The sequence below is a fragment of the Gopherus flavomarginatus genome, chromosome 21 (assembly GCF_025201925.1).
Source record: "Gopherus flavomarginatus isolate rGopFla2 chromosome 21, rGopFla2.mat.asm, whole genome shotgun sequence".
NCBI lineage: Eukaryota > Metazoa > Chordata > Testudines > Testudinidae > Gopherus > Gopherus flavomarginatus.
Window position 1 is genome coordinate 13,445,376 of NC_066637.1, and position 26,361 is coordinate 13,471,736.

General features: G+C 40.1%; 1 protein-coding gene across 7 annotated transcripts in view; it reads left to right on the forward strand.

Moving 5' to 3' along the window:
- PRDM2 (PR/SET domain 2) overlaps positions 1–26,361 on the forward strand; it is a 99,682-nt gene that overhangs the window by 51,561 nt on the left and 21,760 nt on the right. For all 7 annotated transcript variants that reach the window (XM_050931522.1, XM_050931518.1, XM_050931519.1 and 4 more), the window contains one exon: positions 8,754–8,880. In XM_050931522.1, the coding sequence (XP_050787479.1) occupies positions 8,754–8,880 (127 nt within the window). The remainder of the gene's footprint in view (positions 1–8,753; positions 8,881–26,361) is intronic.

Genomic DNA, 26,361 nt, shown 5'->3' on the forward strand with positions numbered 1-26,361 from the left:
TTTGCTTCTTCACCCCCTTCCCGCCCCCCTTCCCAGTCCCTCTTCAGGGACCCCTCTCACGAGCAAACCCTTCTACAGGAGGTTCGCTCCCTCCTGGCGGCGGGGGCCATAGAGGAAGTACCTCTAGCCGAGAGAGGCAAGGGATTCTACTCCCGTTATTTCCTGATCCCCAAATCCAAGGGAGGTCTCAGACCCATCCTAGACCTTCGGGGCCTCAACAAGTGGATGCTCAAGTTGAAGTTCCGTATGATCTCCCTGGGAACCATTATCCCATCCCTGGATCCTGGAGACTGGTACGCCGCCCTCGACATGAAAGACGCGTACTTCCATATTGCCATCTTCCCACCGCACAGGAAGTACCTCCGCTTCACGGTCACACATCAACACTTCCAGTTCACGGTTCTACCATTCGGTCTCTCGACAGCCCCGAGGGTGTTCACCAAGTGCATGGCCGTCGTGGCCGCCTACCTCCGTCGGCGGAAAATCCACGTCTTCCCGTACCTAGACGACTGGCTCCTGAAAGGTTCCTCCCAGTCGCAGGTACGACGACATGTAGAGGCTGCCACGGACCTCTTTTCCCGACTGGGACTGCTGGTCAACATCGAGAAGTCCAACCTAGTTCCAACACAGAGGTTGGACTTCATAGGTGCGACCCTGGACTCTATTCAGGCCAGGGCCTTCTTACCTCAACCTCGTTTCCAGGCGATGGGGGCGATCATCCGGAGCTTGCAAGCATCCCCTCTCACCTCGGCTCGGACATGTCTCACACTCCTCGGTCACATGGCCGCTTGCACGTACGTGACAAAGCATGCCAGACTCAGAATGAGGCCCCTCCAAACGTGGCTTCACTCAGTATACTGACCAAGCAGAGACCACCCGGATGTGTTAGTGACGGTGCCCCCCGATCCTCTCCGCTCCCTCGACTGGTGGCTGACCCCATCGTTGGTATGCGCGGGGATGCCATTCCATCCGCAACAGCCATCGGTGACTCTAACAACCGATGCGTCATCCCTGGGTTGGGGAGCTCACTTAGGAAACCTGCGCACCCAGGGCCTGTGGTCGACCCTCGAGCTGTCACTCCACATAAATGTCCGGGAGCTAAGGGCAGTCCGCCTTGCCTGCCAGGCATTTCTCCGTCACCTCCAAGGCCGTTGTGTTTCCGTACTCACGGACAACACAACGGCCATGTATTATATCAACAAACAGGGGGGAACCCGGTCATCTCCACTGTGCCAAGAGGCCATTCGACTCTGGGACTTCTGTATAGCCCACTCGATAGACCCAGTGGCATCCTTTCTCCCAGGGGTCGAGAACACGCTGGCGGACAACCTCAGCCGATCCTTTCTCTGCCACGAATGGTCGATCAGACCAGACGTCATCCATTCCATCTTCCAGAGGTGGGGGTTTCCCCGCATAGACCTCTTTGCAACCAGGTCCAACAGGAAGTGCCAGGAGTTTTGCTCCTTTCAAGGTCTCTCCCCGGGGTCGATCACGGATGCATTTCTCCTGCCGTGGACCCGCCATCTCCTGTATGCCTTCCCTCCGTTCCCCCTGGTGCACAAGGTCCTCTTGAAGTTGCGCAGAGACAAGGCTCACCTGATACTGATCGCACCTGCGTGGCCCAGACAACACTGGTTCACCACCTTGATGAACCTATCTGTGGACCCCCCAATTCACCTTCCTCTCCATCCAGACCTAATTACCCAGGATCATGGCACGCTTCACCACCCGGACCTGCGAGCCCTTCATCTCACGGCGTGGCTCCTACATGGCTGAGCTCGGCAGAGCTCAGCTGCTCTACGCCGGTCCAACATATACTGCTTAACAGCAGGAAGCCCTCCACTCGCTCTACGTACAGGGCCAAATGGAAACGCTTCTCTTGCTGGTGCGCTTCCCAAGGGGTGAACCCCACGCAGTCCCCAGTTTCCACAATCCTCGACTACCTCTGGTACCTTAAACAGCAGGACCTGGCAACTTCCTCCTTAAAGGTGCACTTAGCGGCCATTTCAGCCTTCCGGCCAGGTGAAGGTGGCCGCTCCATATTTTCTCATCCGCTAGTCGCCAGATTTCTTAAAGGACTGGAGCGACTATACCCGCCTGTACGCCGCCCTGCCCCTACGTGGGACCTTAACTTAGTCCTGAACAGGCTCATGCTCCCACCATTCGAGCCACTGGCGACATGCTCGCTCACACACCTATCATGGAAGACAGCTTTCCTGGTGGCCATTACATCGGCCAGACGGGTCTCAGAGCTGAAAGCTCTCACAGTGGACCCACCTTACACCGTCTTCCATAAGGACAAGGTACATCTACGACCCCACCCGGCGTTCCTCCCTAAGGTGGTGTCCACCTTTCATACCAACCAGGACATCTTCCTTCCCGTCTTCTTTCCGAAACCACACTCTTCTCGGCGGGAGCAACATCTACACTCCTTGGATGTACGTAGAGCGCTTGCCTTCTACATCGAGAGAACCAAGGGGTTTCGGAAGTCCCCTCAGCTTTTCGTAGCGATTGCAGAACGCATGAGGGGACAACCTATATCCTCTCAGAGGATCTCCTCCTGGGTGACTGCTTGCATCCGCACATGCTACGACTTGGCTCGTGTCCCATCTGGCCACCTCACAGCACACTCCACAAGAGCCCAGGCGACATCAGCGGCCTTCCTGGCGCACGTGCCTATTCAGGAGATATGTCGTGCGGCGACCTGGTCATCGGTACACACTTTCACCGATCACTATGCGTTAGTCAGACAATCTAGAGATGATGCGGCCTTTGGCGTAGCAGTTTTAAATACCGCCACATCTCGCTCCGACCCCACCGCCTAGGTAAGGCTTGGGAATCACCTAACTGGAATGCATATGAGCAATCACTCGAAGAAGAAAAGACGGTTACTTACCTTTGTAACTGTTGTTCTTCGAGATGTGTTGCTCATATCCATTCCAAACCCACCCTCCTTCCCCACTGTCGGAGTAGCCGGCAAGAAGGAACTGAAGGGTGGCCGGGTCGGCTGGGATATATATTGGGCGCCATGGCGGCGCCACTCCAGGGGGCGCCCAGCCGACCCGACTGGGTTGCTAGGGTAAAAGTTTTCCCGACGAACGTGCACGCGGCGCGCGCACACCTAACTGGAATGGATATGAGCAACACATCTCGAAGAACAACAGTTACAAAGGTAAGTAACCGTCTTTTATTATAACATTCGGTTTACACTGCTGCCTCCCTTACCGGCAAATAAATAAGTAAACCTACCTTGCCAGCTATGCAGATGTTCCCAGTCACATCTGAAAGCATTTGTTTCATCAGCTTTTGCTCTTCCTGTTAATATATCCTCTTAAGAAGTAGGACAAGGGGCATTGGCCAATCTTCTTAATCTCAGTTTATACTAGAAGCTAAACAGTTTTTAGTACCGTTACAACTATCAACATTGGGTCAGTTTCCTAGTATAGATTAGGCTTTGGAGAGTCACTTAGCGCTGCTTTCTATGTACACAAGTTAGTAATTTTCCTTGTAATATTTTAAAGAGTATTTGAATTAATCTGAAGTTTTGTTTGGTAATGAAGCTTGTTTGATCTAAAACACTACAAGATAAAGTATTTTGTAGAATGTTATAGTTACCCAAAATGATTAAATCAGTGGTAATTAGCCTGCAAAATTATAAGAGCCAGATTCCCAAAGTAAATTTGCTGCAAAGAAAAGCAAGCAAATGTAGCTGCAGAAAGACTTTGAGAACATAGTATCATATAGAAAAGCATTTCAGACTTTTTGGAACCTCAAAGCCATATCACTGCATGAAATTATTTAAAACATATATTCAAAAAATAATGTTACTTGTCTGTCTCCTTGAATGCAAAGCTTATTTTTCACATCATTTAATGTGCCTGAACTTGCTTCCTTCTTAATGTGTCCTGATCTCTTTCTCAGGTACAGTTTGCACCTACTCTGGTGCATGACTTACCTGTTACATTAAAAAATAATAAATACATAAAAGAAGACATTATACAGCTCCATGTTCCTTGATAAAATGCTCTTTAAAATTAATTCCCATTTCTTTTTAATGTTTCCTCCCATGCCGTACCCACTATATTCAGTTGTTGTTCTTTGTAATGTCTGATTTAAATTGCAAGCTCTTGGAGGCAGGGACTTTGTTCTCTTATCTAAAGTGGCAGGTACCACTGGTTCTATGAATTTATTCAGAGGGCTGAAGTACTCTCAGTGTTAGATGGAGTAGTCTTGCAGTTAACATGGGTTCATGAACATTTGGAATGGCGCTGCTCTCCTCTCCTAGAAATTTTGCACAATATGTTTGTGTGTGTATACATTAACCTTTCACAACTGTCACATAGATATTACTAGCCTAGGGACGCAATTTACTCACCTGCCCCTTGTCCCAACAATTGATGAAAATGAATAAAACTAAGGAGATTTCTCTTGGAAGTAAAAGAAAAAAATCTACCCTAGAAAAGAAGAATTTTGCAGTCATGGCATGCACATAAGAAAATTGCTTCATTATTACGATAGTAGCACTGAGCAAGGCACTGTATAAACACATAAGAGACTGTTCCTGTCCTGAAGAATTTACAACCTACTTAGATAAGATAGACAAATGCTGTAAAATTACTTCTATTATCTCTCATCTTCACAGTTCCAGAGTGCAAGTCCAGAACTGTTAAAAAAAAAAAAAAAAACACAAAACAAATAAGTACACTTAGGTCACAATGTTCAGTAAATGTACAATAGATAGGTTATTCTACAATTGAATACCTACGGATGGATATTAATACTTTGAGGGAGAAAGCAGATGTGTTTTCATCTAGTGCAGTGGTTTTCAACCTGTGGTCCATGGATCTCTGGGGGTCCACAGGCTATTTCTAAGATATCCAAAGTGGTACACACCTCAATTTGAAATGTTTTAGGGGTTCACAAATGAAACAAGGTTGAAAACCACTAATTTAGTGCCTTCAGCTAAGAAGCGAGAACACCACAGGATAAGGGGAATATACCACAGGATAAGCGGAATATACCACAGACAGTGCACCACAACCTTTAACTTGGTCCCACTAGGGATGCTGTACTTTACATCATACTTTTACCCAGCTGTTTCCTCCCAATGCTACTGTACTGAACATCCAATCTAATAGCTTTGGTAGAAGGTAGCTGGTAAAGAGATGTGTTGTGAGGGTTGTGTTGAGGGGGTCAGAATTCAGGTTTCAATGTGTGGTCCTTAGCGTTACGGTAGTTGTGGTAATGATTAAGGTGTGTGCCTCTGTGTAGAGGAATAGAGGTACGTATTGTTCAGTGGCTTAACTTTTCATTTCCTTGCTTTTGTGCATTGGTCAGGTATGTTGTGTGTTGCAATCCTTTACCGCTCTTACGAAAAACTTACAAACAACAAAGTTCTTTCTGTATTTATGTTCAACACAACCTTCAAACGTTGGAAAATCATGTACATCATAAGAACCAGCACCACTACTATAATGTACATATGTGCTTACTATTGAATTATGCATTACCTTTACAATACATTATTATTTTGTAACTTTGTAAAAAGGTTGCTGTAGACAGAATTTAAGGGAGTGGCTCAGATAGGTAATAGATTGGACTCTCTCTCTTTTTTATTGAACACTCTTACATGGGAAGGTTCTCTGATGCTAGCCTTCAGTTTCTAGATACAGTTGTATGCTTAGTCTACATCAAAATCAAGTGATCGTGGATTTCCTCAGAGAGCTGTTGCTTTAATTAGTATTGCTAACATAGGAGCCGTTCTATTGCAGGAGCTTGGACTGATGAAGGCAGGCCCCATCTCATTATGGAAGGACAGGGTCAGAAGACGTTTTAGACATTGATTTAGCAACTCAAACACTACACTCAGCAAATTTAAAAGGGAAAAACAAGCAACCATGGAACTGACAACTTGCATGCTTAACACAGCACTGAATTGCATTGCTTTTTGTTGTCAACCCACTGGCGGTTTTGACTGGAGCAGGAACCTTGCCTTCATTCTTGGTTGTACAGCACTACCACACTGATGCTGTGCAAATAAATAATTTCCCCAACACTTGTTCCATCAGGTCTCCAAAACTGCAAATGGAAACCAAAATCTTAGGCCGTGTTATATAAAAATTAAACATTTTTAACCATATTGTAAGTGAGTTTAAACTTATGTAAATGTCTATGTAGAGACTTAAATTGATTTAAACCTAGCATATATTGCTTGGCTTTATTTTATGTATGTGAACATGTCAAGTATAATAGTCAGTGCAGTTTTACACTTAGATTCTCAAACAAACCTTTTCACTTTCCTGATTGTGAGGATTAATTGAAAAATTTATGTGCCTCGGAATTTAGCAAATCAGGAGACAATGGCTTAGATAGCCAAATAATAAACACTTTTAACAACAAAGTATATAGTTTTAAAAAAGCACTGTATTACATAATTTTTAGGAAAAGAAAATAAGTACTTATCTAATAGATACCATATTAGCTAACGCTTAATGTAAATATTATTGAACTATATTAATCCCCTTGTACCAGAAACTTGAAACCTTTTATAAATTGTAACAGAACTCCCATTTGTTGTTAGAAGAATCTTACGTCAATAGACTTTTACCAGTAATGAATGCTAAGCTGTGCATGTCACATCTTGTAATGAAGAGATTCTGTTTATAAGTCCTCAAAACAAACTTACTTATTACCGTTTTTTCCCAAACTAACTTTCAAAAACAGTAAGATGTAAAGAATTCTGGCTTGATCCAACTCCTATTGAAGTCAGTTTGGTGTACGCCTTTTGTTCACAACCAACTTCCACAGAACCATCACAACACATTAATCAGTTCAGCAGGATGGGGGACCATGAGTAACTCATGGTTGGCAGTAGAGGGGAATAGTGAGCGCTGCATAAATAATGGTTGTTAAGAAAAATTAATGACATTTTTTAATGCTATGAGCTGACTTAAATTTCCTTTGCAAAGAAAACTTCTAGATACCCTTTTAAAAAAAAAAAAAAGGTAAAATTGATTGTTTCTAGGTGTCCTTCCGTCCCCGCACCACCACCCCCCCAACCATGAGGGATTGCACAAGCCCCAAAGGCTAGATCTGATCATGGTAAAAGATAGTTACAATGTGGATGCCTGGAATCTTGAATCTCTTGAGTTCTTCCAGTATGTGAGGGTGAAATAGGGTTTTTTTTCCCCCTCTTTGGCTGAGGTGAAACTTAAAAATAGCTTGAGATCCCCTTTGCTCTAACCTAATTACTTTAAACTTAAAGGATTTCTGGCACCATATTATTCTTCACCCACTGAAAAGGGTAGTTGCAGTCACAAGGAAGAAAGGCATTTGTATCTAGGGCCAATGGATTTTATTCCCACACTTGAGTAGAATTGTTCTGAATGGAGAAATGTTTGGGAGATTATTTGAAAAATATAGGTACAGAGGTATTTCCCTCTTTTACTCTGCTCAAGTGGGGAAAATCTTTAATGGGATTCACTAAAAAATTTATGATCCTGATGATGCTATTTAAGACCACATATAATTACCAGGAAAACCATCAATTCTAGTATTGAGCAACATGGTAATGGCACTGGGGTATCAGAGTAGTAATCGCAATAACCTGTGGTTAGTTCAGTTTCTTGTTCCTTTCCTTTTTTTGAGTTTCTGTGTTGGGTAAAGACTTAGAAATAAATGTGGAATGGCACACAATTCCCTTATTATTGGGCCTAATTCAAGGGGGCTCAGAAACATGTAGTAATTACCTTCCATTTTCTTCTCTTCCTCAGCCATGAACTTTTCCTGCCAATGTATTCCTTAAATTAAGTTCCAGACTCTCAACTTGAATAGATGGCTGATTCTATATGTTTTCTACTATAGTCATTTCTTGTTATTTTGTTGTATTACAGACAAGACTGTCTTGTTTGTGTAATGTAAATCGTTCCAGTTAAATCTACTAAAATGAAGAAAACATTTAAAATTACAGTATATAGTTAATTAAAAGTATCTGTTAGAGACTGTATCTTGAGTTCAGAAATTACGTTTTTTAAAGAAATATGTAATATATACATGCCGATCAAATTTAGAAATGTAAGCAGAGTTATGCCTCAGTATAATTTTGCTCAGGTTAACCCGAACGTTCAAATACATTTTTAAAATTTGTTTTATTAAAAAAACCCAATAGATTGGGGAGAAAGAATCTAGAAAGTATGTCATTAAACTAAGTGTCGTCATTTCCCCCTGCTAGGAAGAAAATATGAGTTACAGGTTTTCTCCATACTATATCTGAATTTAACATCTTCTATGACCTACTTTCTCTAATCTTACTGCCTCGCCTTCTTTTAATAACAGAGCTAGCTTTCTAAATCTTCTTCCAATCAAAACTGCAGTATTTCCCGCATAACATGTGGGTGATCAATATTTGCTACGTCGGGCTTGAAGGAAGAGTGTTGTATGCCAAGCAAGTAGTGTTAAACGTGGGTTCCTACTTGAAATTGTGCCCTGAGCCAGGGCAGTGGGGTGTGACACATGCAGTCCTCCTTCCAGCAGAGGGGTGTGGTGCAAGCCGCTCTCTGCGGTGCCGCAGCCCAGCCGGGGAGGGTTAAAGAGTCCTTCCTGTTTGGTTAGGAGCTCTGTCCTCAGCGCAGCGTCCAGCTGTTTGCCATCCCCAGCGCGAGCTCCACGCCCTCTGGCCCGGAGCCTGCTCCTCCGCCGGGGCTAACAACCCTCCCTCTGATTGGCCTGGCGTTTGTCTCCCTGCCTCCCTGCAGCCAATCGAGCCGGGCGAGGAGCTGTTGGTCTGGTACAATGGGGAAGGCAACCCAGAGATAGCAGCTGCTATTGAGGAAGAGCGAGCCGCCCACCGCAGCAAGAAGCACTCGCCGAAAGCCAAGAAAGGTAAGCGCTGCCTCTCGCTTCCCCCGCCGCAGCCCTCGCTCCGGGGCTAAACCGAGACCGGTGCCGAGGGGCTGCGGTGAAACTTGCAAACTTTTCCGCGAGCCCGCCTGCTCGCTCCGTCCCCACCGCAGGGCTTCTCAGTGAGGAGTGTCGTGGTAGGAGCAAGTCTGTCTGGGTGACCTTTTCCAGACTCCACTGCCTGCTCGGCCAAGCAGCTCGGAGTTAAAGGGACACGTCCCCCCTCCCGCCTTTCCAAAGCCCTGTCGGAATTCTTGGCTACTTTTCGTTGCATTTATTGCTTTCTAACTCTGAACATAGGCACTAGGAAGCACGGAGGAAGGGGCGGAATCATGGATTGGGGATTACAATATTCAAGTTTTAACTTTGTCCTAATTTTAAAAAAAAATTAAAACTTGAGGAAAAAATGGATTTTTAAAAGTACATAAAATCTGTTTTTGGGGTTTTTTTTTTACACCTATTTATTTTTATGATTTGCAAGGTGGTACTATATTAAATAACATTTACTATTTGCAGATTTTACTCTCCAGCTGACACTTTAGAATGGATTATGGTAACAGTATTGCAGGCCTCACTAGGTGAATTCAGACAGAAGATGAGAAGAGCAATGTACTCTTTTAAGAAGAGCAGTAGTTAACTTAAAACCCACCGTTTTATGTTTAGTTCTTTATCTGCTTGTGAGCTCCACTGAAGTTCGTGTGGTGATACATTCGATGTTACCAAATATGATCCTAACATTTGCATTTCCTTGGTGTGTTAACATTATTATAAGAACATACAATGTGTTCGCACCACAACACTTAAGACCGGGTCAGTATTTTTTTATTTCTAAATGTAAGCTCTTTCTGCATGAGTGGGGTTGCTGTTAACTTTCTTCATGCAAATAATTTTATCATGCAAAGTGTCCACAGAGCAATAATTTGCTTTTACAAATTATAAAAAGCTGTTCAGCAGTAGAAGTGAAAAATGCAGATGTTGATTCATAAGTTTTTTTTTTTTTAATTTTTAGGACAATAGCAATTTTGTGGCTTATAACAATGTGCAGCCTGAAAATATGAATTATTGCTTTTGGCTAATTTTTTTTAGAGAGTTTAGGGCAGGAGGAGGATAATTTTGGGGAGCATAGGGATTATTTAATTTATATAGTTACACTGAACATGTCTTAATTTTTCCATATTTAATTTAATAAAGATGTTAAAAATGTTGACTTTAATGTGCTTCTAGGACAGCCAGGTTGGTAAGTGTGGCTGTATTCAGCTGTTGTTTTGATTCAGTTATTTTAGGTCAAAATCACATTTTTTGAGGGTGATACTCAGTTTAGACAATGTTAAGGACTGAAGAAAAAGTAAATATATACAGTAGTGTGCATATGTTATGCTACCATTTTTGTCTCAGGCGTATATATTTTGTGAGATTCCTGAATGTGTTTTAAATGAACCAATAAAAAAGTTTGTGAGATTTTGAAATGGAATCATACCTGTAATATTCTCTTAAAATACAAACTTATGGCCCAGTCATGCTTGTCCTGAAGTTGACTGTAAAGCTCATATTGGGAGCAGGACTTTTAGAAAATAACATTTTGTCCGTTATTCAAATTTATTTTAGCATTGGGAGAAGATTAAACGACTGTTTAGGTTGCAGTAGGTAACAGAACTCTAAAATTCAAACACTGATTTTAATTTTTATGGCAGTGGTAAAACACCTTGTTAGCACATACTTAACAAGAATTAAGTCCATTAAAGGCAGATTTATGCCTTTTAATAAATGTGCATTAGCCTAGTAATTTAAAGTTTTGGTGTGCATGTTGTTTATCCAATAGGCAATAACGGCAACCTCAGAGATTATCATCATTTTTTTTTAAAATCACAAAAACGAGGAGAGAAACATTTCCAAGAAACTGAAATTGTATTTATGTTAATGAAATTGTGGACAAATCTTCACTAAACTAACCTCACAGTTCCTGAAATTGTTGTTACTTAGTATTCCCAAACTGTTAGTATGATCAACTGTTCATGTCTGGACAAAGTTTTAATTAGAAATAATCATGTAGAGGATATTATCTCTCTTTTGTATATTTAAAAACCTCTTATCCCAGGCTCTAGGCACTTAAAAAATTAAAAAAGCCCACAATCTATCAAAAAACCAAAATAAAATAAAAATGTAACTGTTTGTAAAAGGTAATTTTATGTGTGGAATTATACTCTTTTGTCACTAGGCAAAAGTAGAACGAATTCATCACAAAGAATTGCCAGCCATCAAGGCTTCATAATCCATGCTTTAGATGATATAGCACATGCACATCTAGATGCATGGTTGAAAGCTCCCTGAAAATATCTGCTCAATATGCAGTAACAGTCAAAAAAGCTAACAATGTTAGGAACCAATAGGAAAGGAAAAGATCAAAAAACAGAAAATATCATAATACCACTGTATAAATCCATAGTATGCTCACACCTTGAATACTGTGTGCTGTTCTGGTTGCCTCATCTTAAAATAAATAAATAAATAAGGCATTAGAATTGGAAAAGGTGTAGAGAAGGGCAATGAAAAGGAGTAGGGGGTATGGAACAGCTTCCATAGGGGAAGATATTAAAAAGACGGATTGTTCAGTTTAGAAAAGAGAAGACTAAACGAGGATATGATAAAGATCCATAAAATTGTGAGTGGTATGGAGAAAAAGAAAAGGGGTATGTTGTTTACCCTCCCCGCTCAAGAACCAGTGGTCACCCAGTGAAATTAATAAGCAACTTTAAAACAAACTAAAGAAAGTACTTTTCACAGTCACAGTGCACAGTCGACCTGTGGAGCTCATTGCCATGGGATGATGTGAAGGCCAAAAGTATAATTAGGTTAAAATAAGAATTAGATAAGCTCATGGGAGATAGGTCCATCATTAGCCAAAATGATCAAGGATGCAACCCCAACCTCCGAGTGTTCCTAACCCTCTGACTGTCAGAAGCTGGGAGTGGACAACAGAGGATGGATCACTCGAAATTGCCCTACTGTGGTCATTCCCTCTGAAGCAAGTGGTACTGCTGCTGTCAGAAGACAGGATACTAGGCTAGATAAAGCATTGTCTGTCCTACTATGGTCATTTTTATGATAGTTGTTCCATACTTTCCATCTTTTGTTTGCTCAGCCATGATTTCTATTCCTTGTTCTATTTTTGTTTTGTTAACAAATTTTATTGGAATACTTTTAGAGGAGGAAAAAGGTGTACACAATCTGTTACATTAGTATTTGTAATACTGTGGTGCTATTCTTTGGTATTCAAGCTAGTTAACATGTAAGTAATACAGTATTTTTTGCTTTCACTGGGAGCAACAGCCATAGTTAAGGGTGCAAAATGGTTTCCAGTATTACCTCTTGTCTTTTCTCGCTCTCCTTCTCTCACAAGCACCCTCCCCCTTTCTGGAAATTGTATCTCATGTCTGAAATTATCCAAGCTGACCTCAGCCCAGAGGTTGAACTTTTATGGAAAATTTTAAGAAGTTGCAATCAGTCATTTGTGAATTCAGCAATGATGAAAAAGAGGAGTAACTTTCCCTTTTGAAAAAATTCTACCCCCAGTTGTTTAAACAATAGTATATTACTTGACTGTAGTTGGTAGAACTGGAAGCCAAAATGTCAAATAATGTTATAGGTTAATTCCTACTTTATCAAAGCTGTTGTTTGGTTCCTCAGGAGAGTTGTGAAATCTGAATTATCATTAGAAACCTGACCAGGACAATTAACTGCACATGACCATCTGTATTCTGCGTTGCAGATTTTATCCCCTTCATAGGTCTTAAATATAACAATAACTCTTCAGGAAATATAAAAGCATACAGTTTAAACAGCCATTAATGTGTGTTTACTTTAATAAATATACCTTGTTTTACACAAGAGCATTTTTGATGGTTTAAAATGTAAAAAATAGACTATAGTATTTTTAATTAATTTATTTTTTACATTTTAAACCATCAAAAATGCTCTTGTGTAAAACAAGGTATATTTATTAAAGTAAACTCACATTAATGGCTGTTTAAACTGTATGCTTTTATATTTCCTGAAGAGTTATTGTTATGTTTAACATATAATTTTATTTAGCAAGCTGAATAAAAATATACTAACAGGTATTTGCATGTTTGTATTCAATTAAAGAAGTATTCCCTATTAACCAGTGTAATGCATTTAATAGGCAAGAATTATCTTTAACTAGTCATTGGATTTTGAACAATTTGCAGTAAACAATTGTCTTTGGTTTTTATTTAGCCAACTGATTATTTCAGAAGTGTGATTGTAATATTTAGCTAACAGATTATTACCTTTTCCACATTATCATAGAAACTCCATTGTGAATTTCCAAATAAACCCTCAGTCTCCTCTCAGACAAAGTCTGTTTTGACAGTGGTTTCTGTTAGTGTGAGGTTGGAATTATTTGCTTTGCAAAGTTCAGATAGCAATTAAGCCTGGCAGGGAGAGGCTGAGAGAGGTGCAAAGGATAATATTGAAATTATATATTCTCCACTGATTCTCTCTGGCCTCTCAGTCTGATCTCTGTTTCCAAGTGGTCGGTGGTGGTGGTATCCCTTTTAAAGCAAACATTGGAGGACCTCTGGTATTCCCCACTTTATCCTGGTGTTTCCTGTTGCCTTTGCAACCATTGGGTTTTGTTTTTGCCTAAGTTATGCCTCACAGAATTCCAACTTTATATACTCATGCTGTCTCTTCACCAGTCACTTCTGATCATACAGCGCAGCTTCAGTATCTGCATCCTTCTTAGAACTCCACTTCCAGAATGAGAGAGAAGATAAAAACATGCAAACAGCTAGTGTCTGATTAACTTCTAGCTCTTCAGATTGAAATACGTGATTTACCATTTTTCTTAACATTTCATGTCAGCCTAAGTTACTAGTAAGGGTTCCCTAAAAAAGACTTCAAAATCAATTATTTCTTTATATATACTTGAAACTTTGCATGTAAAAAGACGGTACTGATGTGGAGTGTGTATTCTAGGTTTGGGGGGAAATTCAGAGTAAATAAGCAACTGAAGAATCTCTTTTTGAGCTTTCTTAGGTGGCATCTAAAATTTTTCTCAGCATAATGAAGCTGCATTTCTTTTGTGACATACATCACATAGGAAAACCGTGAAAACTGTAGATTTGAAAGTGATAGCAGGTGGGATTGCGACAATTTACATGAGAAGATTGTTTCAGTGAGGCCTCAGCATGCAGAAAAATCCTCTAGAAAGCATATTTTTAGCTGAATTCTGTAAATTCCAAACTTTCATTAGAAAAAAGCTTTCCTTTTTTAATTTTTCTGTTGTGATAATACAACCCTCACAATTTTTAAAATGAGGTGTTTTTGACTTTCCTCACCCAGGATTGAAGAAAACTGTCTCAAGCCAAACAATGGCATTAACATAGACTTCTTCTTTGCATTTAATTTTTTTAAGAAAGGTAAAAGTTTCTAACGACATCAGGTAAGTAGGATAGTCATTAATTACTCTTTATCTTCTATTAGCCTATTTTTCCCCTCTACACAGCAGACTTTAGGTGTTATAAAATTAATGAATAATACAAAAGTTGGAGCCCTTAACTAAGGTCCAGAGACAGCATCTGCCCATTTCTAGATGCTTGAGGTGAGGGTTGGTTTCACATAAGGGCTTTACCTCATTAAACAGAGGCAACTCCCCATATTTTATACCAGTTTTTGGCCTGTATGTGTAGGTTTAATCATCTGGACATTTGGTGTCTGATGCATTATTCGGTTCCTGTATATAGGAGCATGGGGGGAGGTGGAGGTCAAGGTGTGTGGGAAAATTTTCAAAAAAAGGGGGGGGCAGTGTTATGGAAGGAGACATGGGAGAAGAAAGGAGCGGAGAAATATAAAGGAGGAGGCAGAGAAGTCAATGCAAAGAAAAGGGTGAGAGAAGGAAAAAGTGATACACTGAAAATAGTAGAGGAAGAAATGCATCGTGGTTTCTTAAAGAAAAGAACTGCAGGGTAGCCAAGGGGGTAAGGTACCATATCAAAAGCAAGAGAGATGCAATCAGTTGCATTGTAAACTAGTGGTAAATAAAAAGTTGATTGACCATATGCAATTAAATACAGTACATAACTGTTTTATTTCTTTGGCCTGGTCTACACTACGCATTTAAACCGATTTTAGCAGCGTTAAACCGATTTAACGCCGCACCCGTCCACACTACGAGGCCCTTTATATCGATATAAAGGGCTCTTTAAATCGGTTTCTGTACTCCTCCGCAACGAGAGGAGTAGCGCTAAAATCGGTCTTACCATATCGGATTAGAGTTAGTGTGGCCGCAAATCGATGGTATTGGCCTCCGGGCAGTATCCCAGAGTGCACCACTGTGACCGTTCTGCACAGCAATCTGAACTCGGATGCAGTGGCCAGGTAAACAGGAAAAGCCCCGCAAACTTTTGAATTACATTTCCTGTTTGCCCAGCGTGGAGCTCTGATCAGCACAGCTGGCGATGCAGTCCGAAATCCAAAAAGAGCTCCAGCATGGACCGTACAGGAGATACTGGATCTGATCGCTGTATGGGGAGACAAATCTGTTCTATCAGAGCTCCGTTACAGAAGACGAAATGCCAAAGCGTTTGAAAAAAATCTCCAGGCTACACAGTGCTGTGTGACAAGCGTAACGGAAAGCCAAAGAATCAAATGGACGCTCATGGAGGGAGGGGGTACTGAGGACTCCAGCTATTCCACAGTCCACAGCAGTCTCCGAAAACTATTTGCATTCTTGGCTGAGCTCCCAGTGCCTGTAGGTTCAAACACATTGTCCAGGGTATAGCTCGTCAGTTTACTCCCTCCCCTCACCACATGAAAGAAAAGGGAAAGAAATAGTTTCTTGACTTCTTTGAATGTCACCCTATGTCTACTGAATGCTGGTGGTAGACGCAATGCTGCAGCAGTGAAGAGCAGTATCCGCTCCTCTCCCCTCCCCGGTGGCAGACGGTACAATATGACTGCTATCCGTCGTCACCATCAACCCGTGAGTGCTCCTGGGTGGCCTCAGGTGAGGCTGGCCTCGGGCGCCTGGGTAAAAATAGGAATGATTCCTGGTCGTTCCCAGTAGATGGTACAAAACGGCTGGTAACCGTCCTCATCATAGCAATTGAGGGCTGAGCTCCATCAGCCCCCTCCCTTTTCTGTGTGAAGAAAAGATTCTGGACTGTCCTAGCACGGGGAGGCTGCCTCCCCCTCATTTTATCTCACTAACAAGTCACTATTTCTTCTTCCTGCATTCTTCATAACTTCATGACACAAATGGGGGGGACACTGCCACGGTAGCCCAGGAAGGTTGGGGGAAGAGGGAAGCAATGGGTGGGGTTGTTGCAGGGGCACCCCCCCGTGAATGGCATGTAGCTCATCATTTCTGCGGGTTCTGACATGGAGCAGCTGTGTGCTCTCTGATACACTGGTTCTCTAGTACACTTGCCCCATATTCTAGGCAGGACTGACTCTATTTTTAGAAACCATAAAGGAGGGATTGACTCGGGGAGTCATTCCCATTTTTGTCTTTGCGCCCCCGGCCGACCTCAGCCAGGGGCACCCATGATAGCAGCAGACATTACAGAACAACAGATAACCGTCATCTTACTGCCAATTTACAATGGCAGCAGACTGTACAGAACGACTGATAACCGTCTCTGCTATCATGCAAAAGCAAACGAATGCTGCTGTGTAGCGCTGCAGTAACGCCTCTGTTAGCGGCATCCAGTACACATAGTGACAGTAAAAAAAAAAAAAAAAAAAAAAAAAGCTGAGTAGGCTCCATGGTTGCCGTGCTATGGCGTCTGCCAGGGCAATCCAGGGAAAAAGGGCTTGAAATGATTGTCTGCCTTTGTTTTCCCGGACGACATTTACCCAGAACCACCCGCGACAATGATTTTTGCCCCATCAGGCACTGGGATCTCAACCCAGAATTCCAAGGGGCGGGGGAGACTGCGGGAACTATGGGATAGCTACAGAATAGCTACCCACAGTGCAACGCTCCAGAAATCTACGCTAGCCTCGGACCATGGACGCACACCGCCGAATTAATGTGCTTAGTGTGGCCGCGTGCACTGGACTTTATACAATCTGTTTTACAAAACCGGTTTATGTAAAATTGGAATAATCCCGTAGTGTAGACGTACCCTTTAAATTGCAGTAGGGAGATTGGAGAGGGCATGTATATTTCACTCTTGTAGCAAGCAATTCTTTTAGAATTTGGGGTAAATTTATCAAGCTCTAGATAAGGCTAGAAGATGGATTTCATGCTTACGCTTTTCTAATATTTATTTCAATCATCAGTGTGTGTATGTTTTGGTTTGGTGGGTAAACGTCTTCTTATGGAACCAAGGGCTTTTAAGCATTCATTTTTCACACTACTTTCATAGTTTACCTTGTCTTTAGAAGTGTTTTTTCAGAACTAAATCCCTCTTAAAACTGGATCTTTAGGGTACACCACATTATCTAATGTAGTCTACTGCTTCGAGGTATTAAATGGAGAAAAACTATCTGGAATATCTACAACCAATGACCCTCTGAACCAAGAGAAGGAAAGATTGGTCCAGTTTAACCATAAAACTGGTTTCTTATTTACTGCTTTCATAGTCTCCCACACTCCCCTCTAGTGTAACTTTTTAACAGTTTGTTTTTCTTCTGTCTGTCCTGGTGGTGGTTCGCCCCAGGCTGTGGTTCTGAGGTGTATTTTTGTGTCTGCTATTCACTTAGTACTGCATCCAGACCCCAAATCCCAGTGGTATAAACTCAGTTACAGTCTGGCAAGAAAACTGTATGTGCCTCTCCTTCATTTCCCCCACCCCTTTCTACAGTAAGGCTAGTAGATTAGAACAGAGTATGTGACTGCATTTTGGTAAGCTCAATATTTTCTTTCAGGAAGAAGTGAGCAGGATTCTCTGATACTCTAGATCCTGTCTGCTTTACAAAATAACCATGTCGAGTGACCCAGTGAAAACACACATTGTAGTATAGACGAGAACTGGTCGTACCATCAGATCCTACCAACATCACAGTCCCAGTGCTACTGATAAATCCATTTTAAAATTCTGCTTCCATAAGTGGTTCTACCACAGTATAAATAATAAATTTTGATATTTAGCATAGTTCTGATCAGATTTCAGTCATGGCCTGAAAGGTACAGTGGTTCTCCTTAAAGGATACTGTTCCTTTTGGAGCCGATGTGGATATGAAGAGGGTAAATTAACAATTAGATTAACTCTGATCAATTATACTTAATTATTATGACATCATCTTTTTATTAAAGGCTCCATATAAAGTTCAGTTTTATTCTCCTGTTTCAGAGACATTAATGGAACACTCAGTCTTCTCTTCTCTTCGGTCTTTCACACACAAACGGAAGAAGAGGGGAAAATGCAATTGCAAAGCCACAACAATTGGCAGAGGGATTAATTTTATTATGTTTTTGTCAAAAAGAGGTCTGTATTTCCATGTGGCATTGCTTCTTTGAGATGGTTTTCAGACATGAAACTTTATATAAAGAACTGTAGTACTCTGAATAGCAGCTCTTGAGGATAATATGGTGTGTGTTTCTTTATTAGAAATACTGCATTTTTTCTTTAACTTCCCCTTCAGGATTAATAATAATTAACTTATTAAGTAGGAAGGAATATCAACATCTCTTTGATCAGATTTTTTTCCCATGAAGAAACTGTTTCAGAAGTAGCTGTGTTTTGACCTATTGCAGAATTAAAATTGAAGAAGGGTGAAATGACTTGCTTAAATGGGTATGCTTATTGGGACACCTTGCAATTTCCTGCTGATTTCACAAGTCCTTTTGCTTTTGTTTTGTTCCAAATTATTTTTTCGTAGACCTTAGTTCATCCTGTGCTTTGCAGCACATTGTGCTACTCACATTTGCACTTTTTTTTTTTCCCATCGAGAGCCACTTAAATATACAATTTGGACTTGACGACACAATGCAGGCCTCCGGTTACCATTTAAAGTTAAAAGACTAATTTCATTTGAATAAAGGAGAATATGACCTTGTAAACTGTACCATGTTTGATACATTTTTATATTTAAAAACATATTAACTCCAAAAATATTTGAAAGGAGGAGACTTTTTCTGAATTTAAAATGAAATATATATTCAGTGGAGAAGGACATATATTTAATATAATTTATAAATTGGGCTTTAAATAACTACATTTGTTAGTGTTCAGCTGCTTGAATATTGCTTTATGGTGATGAGATCCCTACATGTAATAACATTCTAAGCTATGCAGTGTTGCCAATCAGCTGAAACTGGTTTGGGCCAGTGGCTGAAAAACTTACTAGACACCTAGTAATTAAAAAGTTTACACCTATTAGTCCCATACAAAAGATATTGAGGGAGGTCAGCAGCAAGGTCTGGAGGCAGTGCCCTCATGAGAAGCTTCACTCCCACTCCTCTTCCCCAACTGATCTGAAGAGTGAAGGTGCTGGTACTCCTATTAGAGGGATGCTTGTGGCCCTATTTGGAGAGTGTATCTCTCATGTTAGCTTCAACGTTTTACATATCCAATAAATATGAGGTCACGAGGGCAATGAAACTTTTCTCTTTTGCCTCTTGATTGCCTGAGTTTTGCATGGGGGGAGGGAGAAGGGGGCAGGAGGGTTGCTACCTCATATTTTTCCCTCCCTCTGCCCCTATCCTCCCCACTGAATGCCTCCAGTTCCTGCCTCTGCTCTGAACTATCCCAAGAGTGAAATTGACGTGATTCATTCTAGCTTCTCTCCTGCCCCCAGGGGTTCAGCATAGCAGAAGATTGTGGCTCGGTTTTTAGGAGTAAAAAAACATCGTTTTTTTAAAAAATTGTTTGCCTTGAATGATGTACGTTTGTTCTCAAATTATGTAAACTGATTCCCTCAAAGATCCATGCTTCCAGGGATAAGCTCCCAGAAAGAGTGGGAACGCAATGTGTTCAGGTAACTTTGCTATATATTTCATTTAAAAAAAAGAAGAGTTTTTGCTTCAGAGAGATTATTACAGTTTCACGTGAACCCTGCGAACTTGTTTACTCTTTGACTAATTCAGCATCAGGCTAAACTTAAAAGCCTTGTCTACTGCATGTATGTAAAATTTCTCTGAAAATTTCCAAAACTCCTACTGCAATTTAATTTCACACTTATTAACAATGGGAGCACTATTGCTGACCTGTTGCCACTGAGTCTTACCTTACTCAAATCAGAACTATGTAATGCTTAAAATAGAAGTGGCTATAGAGTCAATGCTAACATCCCCACTCTTAATACCTCTTGTGGAACTGAACTGGTGGTAGCAACAGAAACTAATGGTTTTTGTTTATATAAATTTCTAATCCTTATTTTAATCCCATTAAGATATTTGCCTCTATTGCAGCACTGATTTCCAAGAGGTAGGTTGTTTTGTTTAAAGTAATTCCTTCCATCTGTTTGGTTATTTTTTATTTCTTGCCTGTTAATTTAATTGGATGTTTCCTGACTCTTTTACTAAGAGAGGTGATCAGGAGGAAGCGCATGATTGACTTTATATGTAGTCTTATTTTATTTACCTTCATCATGCACATCTTATTCTCCTCCTCTCTAAATCAACTAGTTGTAATATTTTTAAATTCTCCTCATCTGGAAGTCTTGCCATGTGTCTAATCATTTTAAGTGCCCATCTCAGCAGAAATAGAAGGAGGCTAGATCTTTTTGAAATTCTTTGAGTGATGATATACAAGAGGGCATATTATCAATGCTATATTTTCAGTAGTAGTCTTTGTTCCTTAATGCAATCCAACACCTTCTGTGCAATCTTTTGTTCATTGAGACTGTTTTCATTTAATATTTTCATAGGGAGTTCTTGGTTTTTTTTTTTTTTTTTTTTTAACATTTCAGTAAGGACTTGTCTACATGCACAGTTGTAACATATGTGGAATTTTAAACCAGTTGATTAAATCAGTGCAAAAAGTTGTGTGGACACACTTAAAGGCTTGTTTAAATATAGCTTAAGTCTCTAAGGCACAGGTTTAAATCAAACTAAAATAAGCCTCTGTACAGGGTTTTGTAAAGGGTTTAAGTTTGTGTATGAGTAGTTTGGATTGCTCCTTTCAATTGTCTCTTTGCTTTTTGAATTTAATTGATCATTGTGGGTTTTGCCCAGTTAATGTTTTAATTAACCCTTTAAATTTCTTGTAATACCTCTAATCTTGATTAACCTACATAACTCATGCGTCTGACGAAGTGGGCATTCACTCATGAAAGCTTGTGCTCCAGTACATCTGTTAGTCTTTAAGGTGCCACAGGACTCTTTGTCGCTTTCTACATAATGTTGTCATTAACAAATATTTCCACTTCATTGTCTGTCTACTCTTCCAGGTCATTAATAAATACATTAAATAACACTGATCCACTGATATCTGTGCGGCATCCCACTGCTAACCACCTTTCGTATTAAAATGGACCATTTATAGCTAATTTTTCAAATGGCTAAATTTCTCAACTCTTGTTTTATGCTTTCAGAGAATTCTAGTAGGATTGACAGGGATGACTTTCTTTTACAGAAAATATGCTGGTTTATGCCTACTATATTATAGTCATTTAGATGTTGTTTTATAACTTGGTTGGTTTTGAACCAGTTTACCCGGTACTGAGGAAAGACTCAATGATCTTTAAAACTTTTGGCTGAGTGAATTCAGGATCTCCTATTGAGTGTCAGATACTCATTCCTTAATGTTCAAGTTTCAGCATCTAAATCTCTCCTCCCATACCGTTATTCCCCCTTTGCTTGAGGAAGGGCAATCTCAGTTTGACCACCATTGCATTTTAGCTATTCTTGGTGGGCTAGTCAAAACCACCCAAGTGATTTAAGTCAATGGAACTTTTTCTGCTAAACCACTTGGATGCTTTTGAAAATCCCACCCTCAGTTTCTGCTTGCCACTAGGTAGGTAGTTTTCATTAGGAGTTGATTTAGTTATTAATCTTCTCTGCATAATGCTCCTCAGCAACATCATTAGAATGCTAAGATGTATGCTTTTTAAAATTGAAGATAATGCTATCATTTATTGTAGTGGCTGTATTGGAACTATTGTGTTAATATTCATATTTGCCCCTTTACTATTCCTAAAGGTTGACTGCAGAAAAGGATATTAAAATTAATAAAAATATTGGTATATCTGGACACATTTACCAAAATGTTGCCACGCTTCAGACAGATTTTGAAAATTATAAACTTACATTTTTGCAGCTTTAACCGCTTTAGGATTTAATAAGATAAATAACTCTTTGACTTTCAGTGGGAGACACGCACCCTAACTCCCTGAGGCCCTTTGAATATCCAGTCTTAGTCACATGTAACTTCCATCTGAATGAGATTTTTGCTTCAGAAAACATCCTGGAGTTCTGAAAGTGGTTTAAACCTAATAACGTTGTGAGGAGTTTCTCCCTCTGTTCCTATTTCACACTATTCCAAGCACTGCAGAATGAATAGTTTTCAGACCACTTCCATTGGAATAAGACATCTAAAGTAAGAGCTTAATTTTTGCTGTCAGGTAAATAAAATTGAGCTTTTCTTACCCATTTCACGTAAGAATTACAAAGCAGTAATAGTACAAATGTTTTCTGAATCGTAAGTTTAAACCCATGGTTTGTAAAGAAATGCTTTAATGGTGCAACCAAGTTACACATTATATTCACTCAGTGTGGTTTTAAGAAAAAAAAAAAAAGCTTGTAAGAGAGGTATAAATCAGATATTATATTGAAATTATGTTCAGCCTTATAATAAAGCTTCACACTCAAATTCAGTCAATTTTAGGATAAATAATTGTCTAAATCACTTTATTTATAGCGATCTATTTCAAGTTGTAGTAAAGCAAAAAGTACGGTGTTTCAGCTGGTATGGACCCTTGTCAGGAGGTGCAAAAGCAAAATGGACTTTGTTCTAAAACTTTGTTAGTGGCAACCACATTCTTAGCTGTTGAATGTCAGTTTCCATGTTCTCTGCTGTCCCAGTTGTCAGATGATTTTTCCTGTTCATTCTCTCATAAAAATTTCCCTAAGTGCATTTTAGTGCAAATCCTATTTTGTGTGTTCTTTTTAAATCTATATTCCAAACCATCCAAAGAAATACGTATGCAAAAAGAGCCTTTAGAATGATCAGAGGTTTAATTTGCTCAGAATAGGTTGCTGACTAAAGTAATTAATTGCCCAATAGATTATCATTATACTTATGCTCCAACTTGTATACATTTTAACCTTTTTGGTTGAAAAGTAGACGTTGTTGCTGTTCTTGATAGCAGTTTTATGTTTAGTGACCTTTTCTTGGCTCAGCCTCATATACTATTTACTGTTTTGTTCTCTTGTGATTTGATGCAAACTGTAACTTCTGTTGTTTGTTCTGTCAACCAATACACCAACAGTACTGCTCCTTCTGTTGGGCAAGAAAGGCACTAACTGAGCAACTGGAGTATTGCAGCTATAGTTGTCCTTTGGATCTGCAACTCAATAAGACTTTTGGTCTTATAAAGGCCTGAAATGTGTTACTCTTGGAAAATGTTCATTGGTGCTGCTCTTGAAATGAATGAGATTCTTGCCTTCATATAGAAAGTTGAGGGAATATTCTGGAACCTAACCGTACTCCTTCATAAATGTGCAGGAGAACGTAAATGATTCCTTCAGAGACCCTACTGCACTTTAAAATAATGGGCCTACATAGTGTTTAACTTGTTACCCTCCTCTTGTGTCTCTGTTGATCCAAAAACATGAATTGTCACTTCAGAGTTGGAAGGAGATGACTGCAAGTTTAACAGATGCAGGGAGGAAGCAAAGTTTTTGTGCCATGCATAGCCTTAATAGTGATTGCCTAGCAGCAGTGAAAGGTATATTTGAGCATTGTTAGATTGGAAAATTGCAGTTTGTGATATTAACTGAACCTTTTCACTATGGCCTTTGTTTAAGAAAATATTGAAAGAGCCTTAGCAATGGTGTTTGGGGTTTTTTTGGTTTTTTTGTCCAGCAGTACTTGCTGAAAGAAACAGTACAGTATTTAACTTTGTACGCTGATAGTTGTCTTCCATTATTCTGAGGCTTTTATGTCTCGCTGAGGGCTGGAATGAACCATTGCTTAATCTCCAGTTTTGCATCATCTCTGTTCAGAGGTTTTTAGAAAATGTAATGGTTTTCTTCATGGCAAATTATAAAAACATCACTACATTTCATTTGACATACGCTTCCATACAGCTATTGTGCTTACTTCTTCAGTGAGAATATATGCACTGTTGTCATTTCTGTTATGTGGTGTCAAATTCTTAAATGCAGAGCAAAAGACCAAGGAGGAGAGTAAGCACTGTAAGAGGGAGGTGAATAAATAGCCCTTTCTGGCTTTAGCAACAGATGACAACAGCATGGTTGGTTATAAAGTAGACTTGCATAATGAATCAAAACTGTCCCCACAGTATTCTGCAGTTTGTAGAATTTGCAGATACCAGTGAGGCAGTGAGACTCTCAATGTGATGCAGAAGTTATTGCTGATCATTCCATCCAGATTAATTTCTTGAACTTCTGAGTGGGATCTTAAAGATGTTGCCTATCTGGCTGGAAATTGTTGGTAGCGTTACAGAAATTATCGTCATTGGTAAGCATGCATACTGAATGGTTCTCTGTTATCACAATCTCCCATGAAACATGAATTCTAATCTCCCCCAGTTTTTGTGAGCACTTTTAGTTACAGGTCTTGTGATTTCATTCTGCTTACAAACAAGGAAGAGGAGGAGAGGGTTTAATGGTAGGAAACTAGCAATGTATAATGATAAGGTAGGTGAAAATGCCGAGAGAAATGTTCCATTTTGGTGGTGGAGAGACAAATGACATTTCCTAGATCCTGCAGGAATCCTGGTTTAAAATAAAATAATATTGTAATAAAATGGCTAACAAAAAGGAAAACTTGGATAAATGTGAATTTAACGCGTGCAGTTTATTTAGCAACTCTGAGTATTTTCAATTTCACACTAATGGGGAAAATACCTGAGGGTTATAACACTTGTAGGTAATTTTCTGTTTTCAACACCTCTGAAAGACTTTGGTCTTTCTCTCCCAGTGGTAAACAGCCAGTCCTATGACAACAGTCCCAATGCTCCAGCTGGATACAGTGGCAGCCCTGTTCCTGGGTATTGTAGTCATTGCACAGCTGTGTTCTCCAAGTGAAGCCACAGCCTGTGTTTGGACAGAACCATTTGGATAGATTCCTTTGCATTTTCAGACTTCTTCCGCACAGTCATATCTTGGTGCACCAATCCTTTAAAATCTCTGATTTGGATGAAGGTGCAGAAAGAAGCCTTTCATAGTGGCAGCAGCACCAGTAACATTTACAGGAGGTACAGTAAGGACATCAGCTTTTGAGCCAGCCTTAACACTACTACAGCCTTAACCTGTGTTGTCTTTAATAGTACCTCTACTGGAATTCAATATTTTTTTTAATAGAAATAGAAAATACCAATAAAAGTTATCATATAATTGGATAACAGATGGATAATAAATATCCTAGAATATCATAAAGCCAGTGGTTTTTAGTACAATTCTTGAGTAAACTTTAAAATATAAAATACTACTCTGTATAAGGCAAACATTTCTTATTGGAATTGCTATCCAAATCATAGGTAGCTGAGAAGCACTACTACTTTTGAACAAATGGCATTTTAAGCACATTACATATGAGCTTTGTGGGTAAGTTACTGTGATGCAAATAGTGATACCTAAAGTGTATACAGGTCTGTTACGTCTTAGGCACGTTTAACATGCGTGATTTCAGCTTTTTACGTGGTTGGCAAAAACAAGGAAAAAAATGAGAAAAATAACAATTTAAATACTGTTTCAGTAGTGCGGGTGATTCCGCCCACCATTACACTTGATGTAATTTTGACTATACACGATTTTCGCTTTATGCGCTGACTGCAGAACATAACCCCAGCATAAGACGAGACAGACCTGAACGCTTTCTTACTATCTTAAAGCAGTGACTGGTTATGATTGAAAAAAATACCTGCTTTAGAGAGTGGGGAAGAATGGAAAAACAAAAAATTATTTGATTCAAAGTAATCATTCATATTTGTTACATTTCAGATTTGGGTTCTAGAACAACTCTTCTCCATTTTTGTCATGTTATAGTAATGTGTTCCTAACTGTATTGCACATGAAGAGTGCACTATTTCTAGAAATCTCATTGAACTATTTATATTCCCAAAATCATTTGTTTGCTTTTATTTTGTTGTTTAATAGTCAGCTAAACAAAATCTAAAGGAATATAACCAAAGGGGAAAGTGCATTTCATATATGGTTGCAGAGTGTATGTGTTGTTAGCTATCAATAGAGGCAGCTCCAGGCCCTAGCATGCCAAGTGCGTGCTTGGGATGGCAAGCCACTGGGGGCACTCTGCCGGTCGCCACGAGGGCGGCAGACAGGCTGCCTTTGGCGGCTTGCCTGTGGAG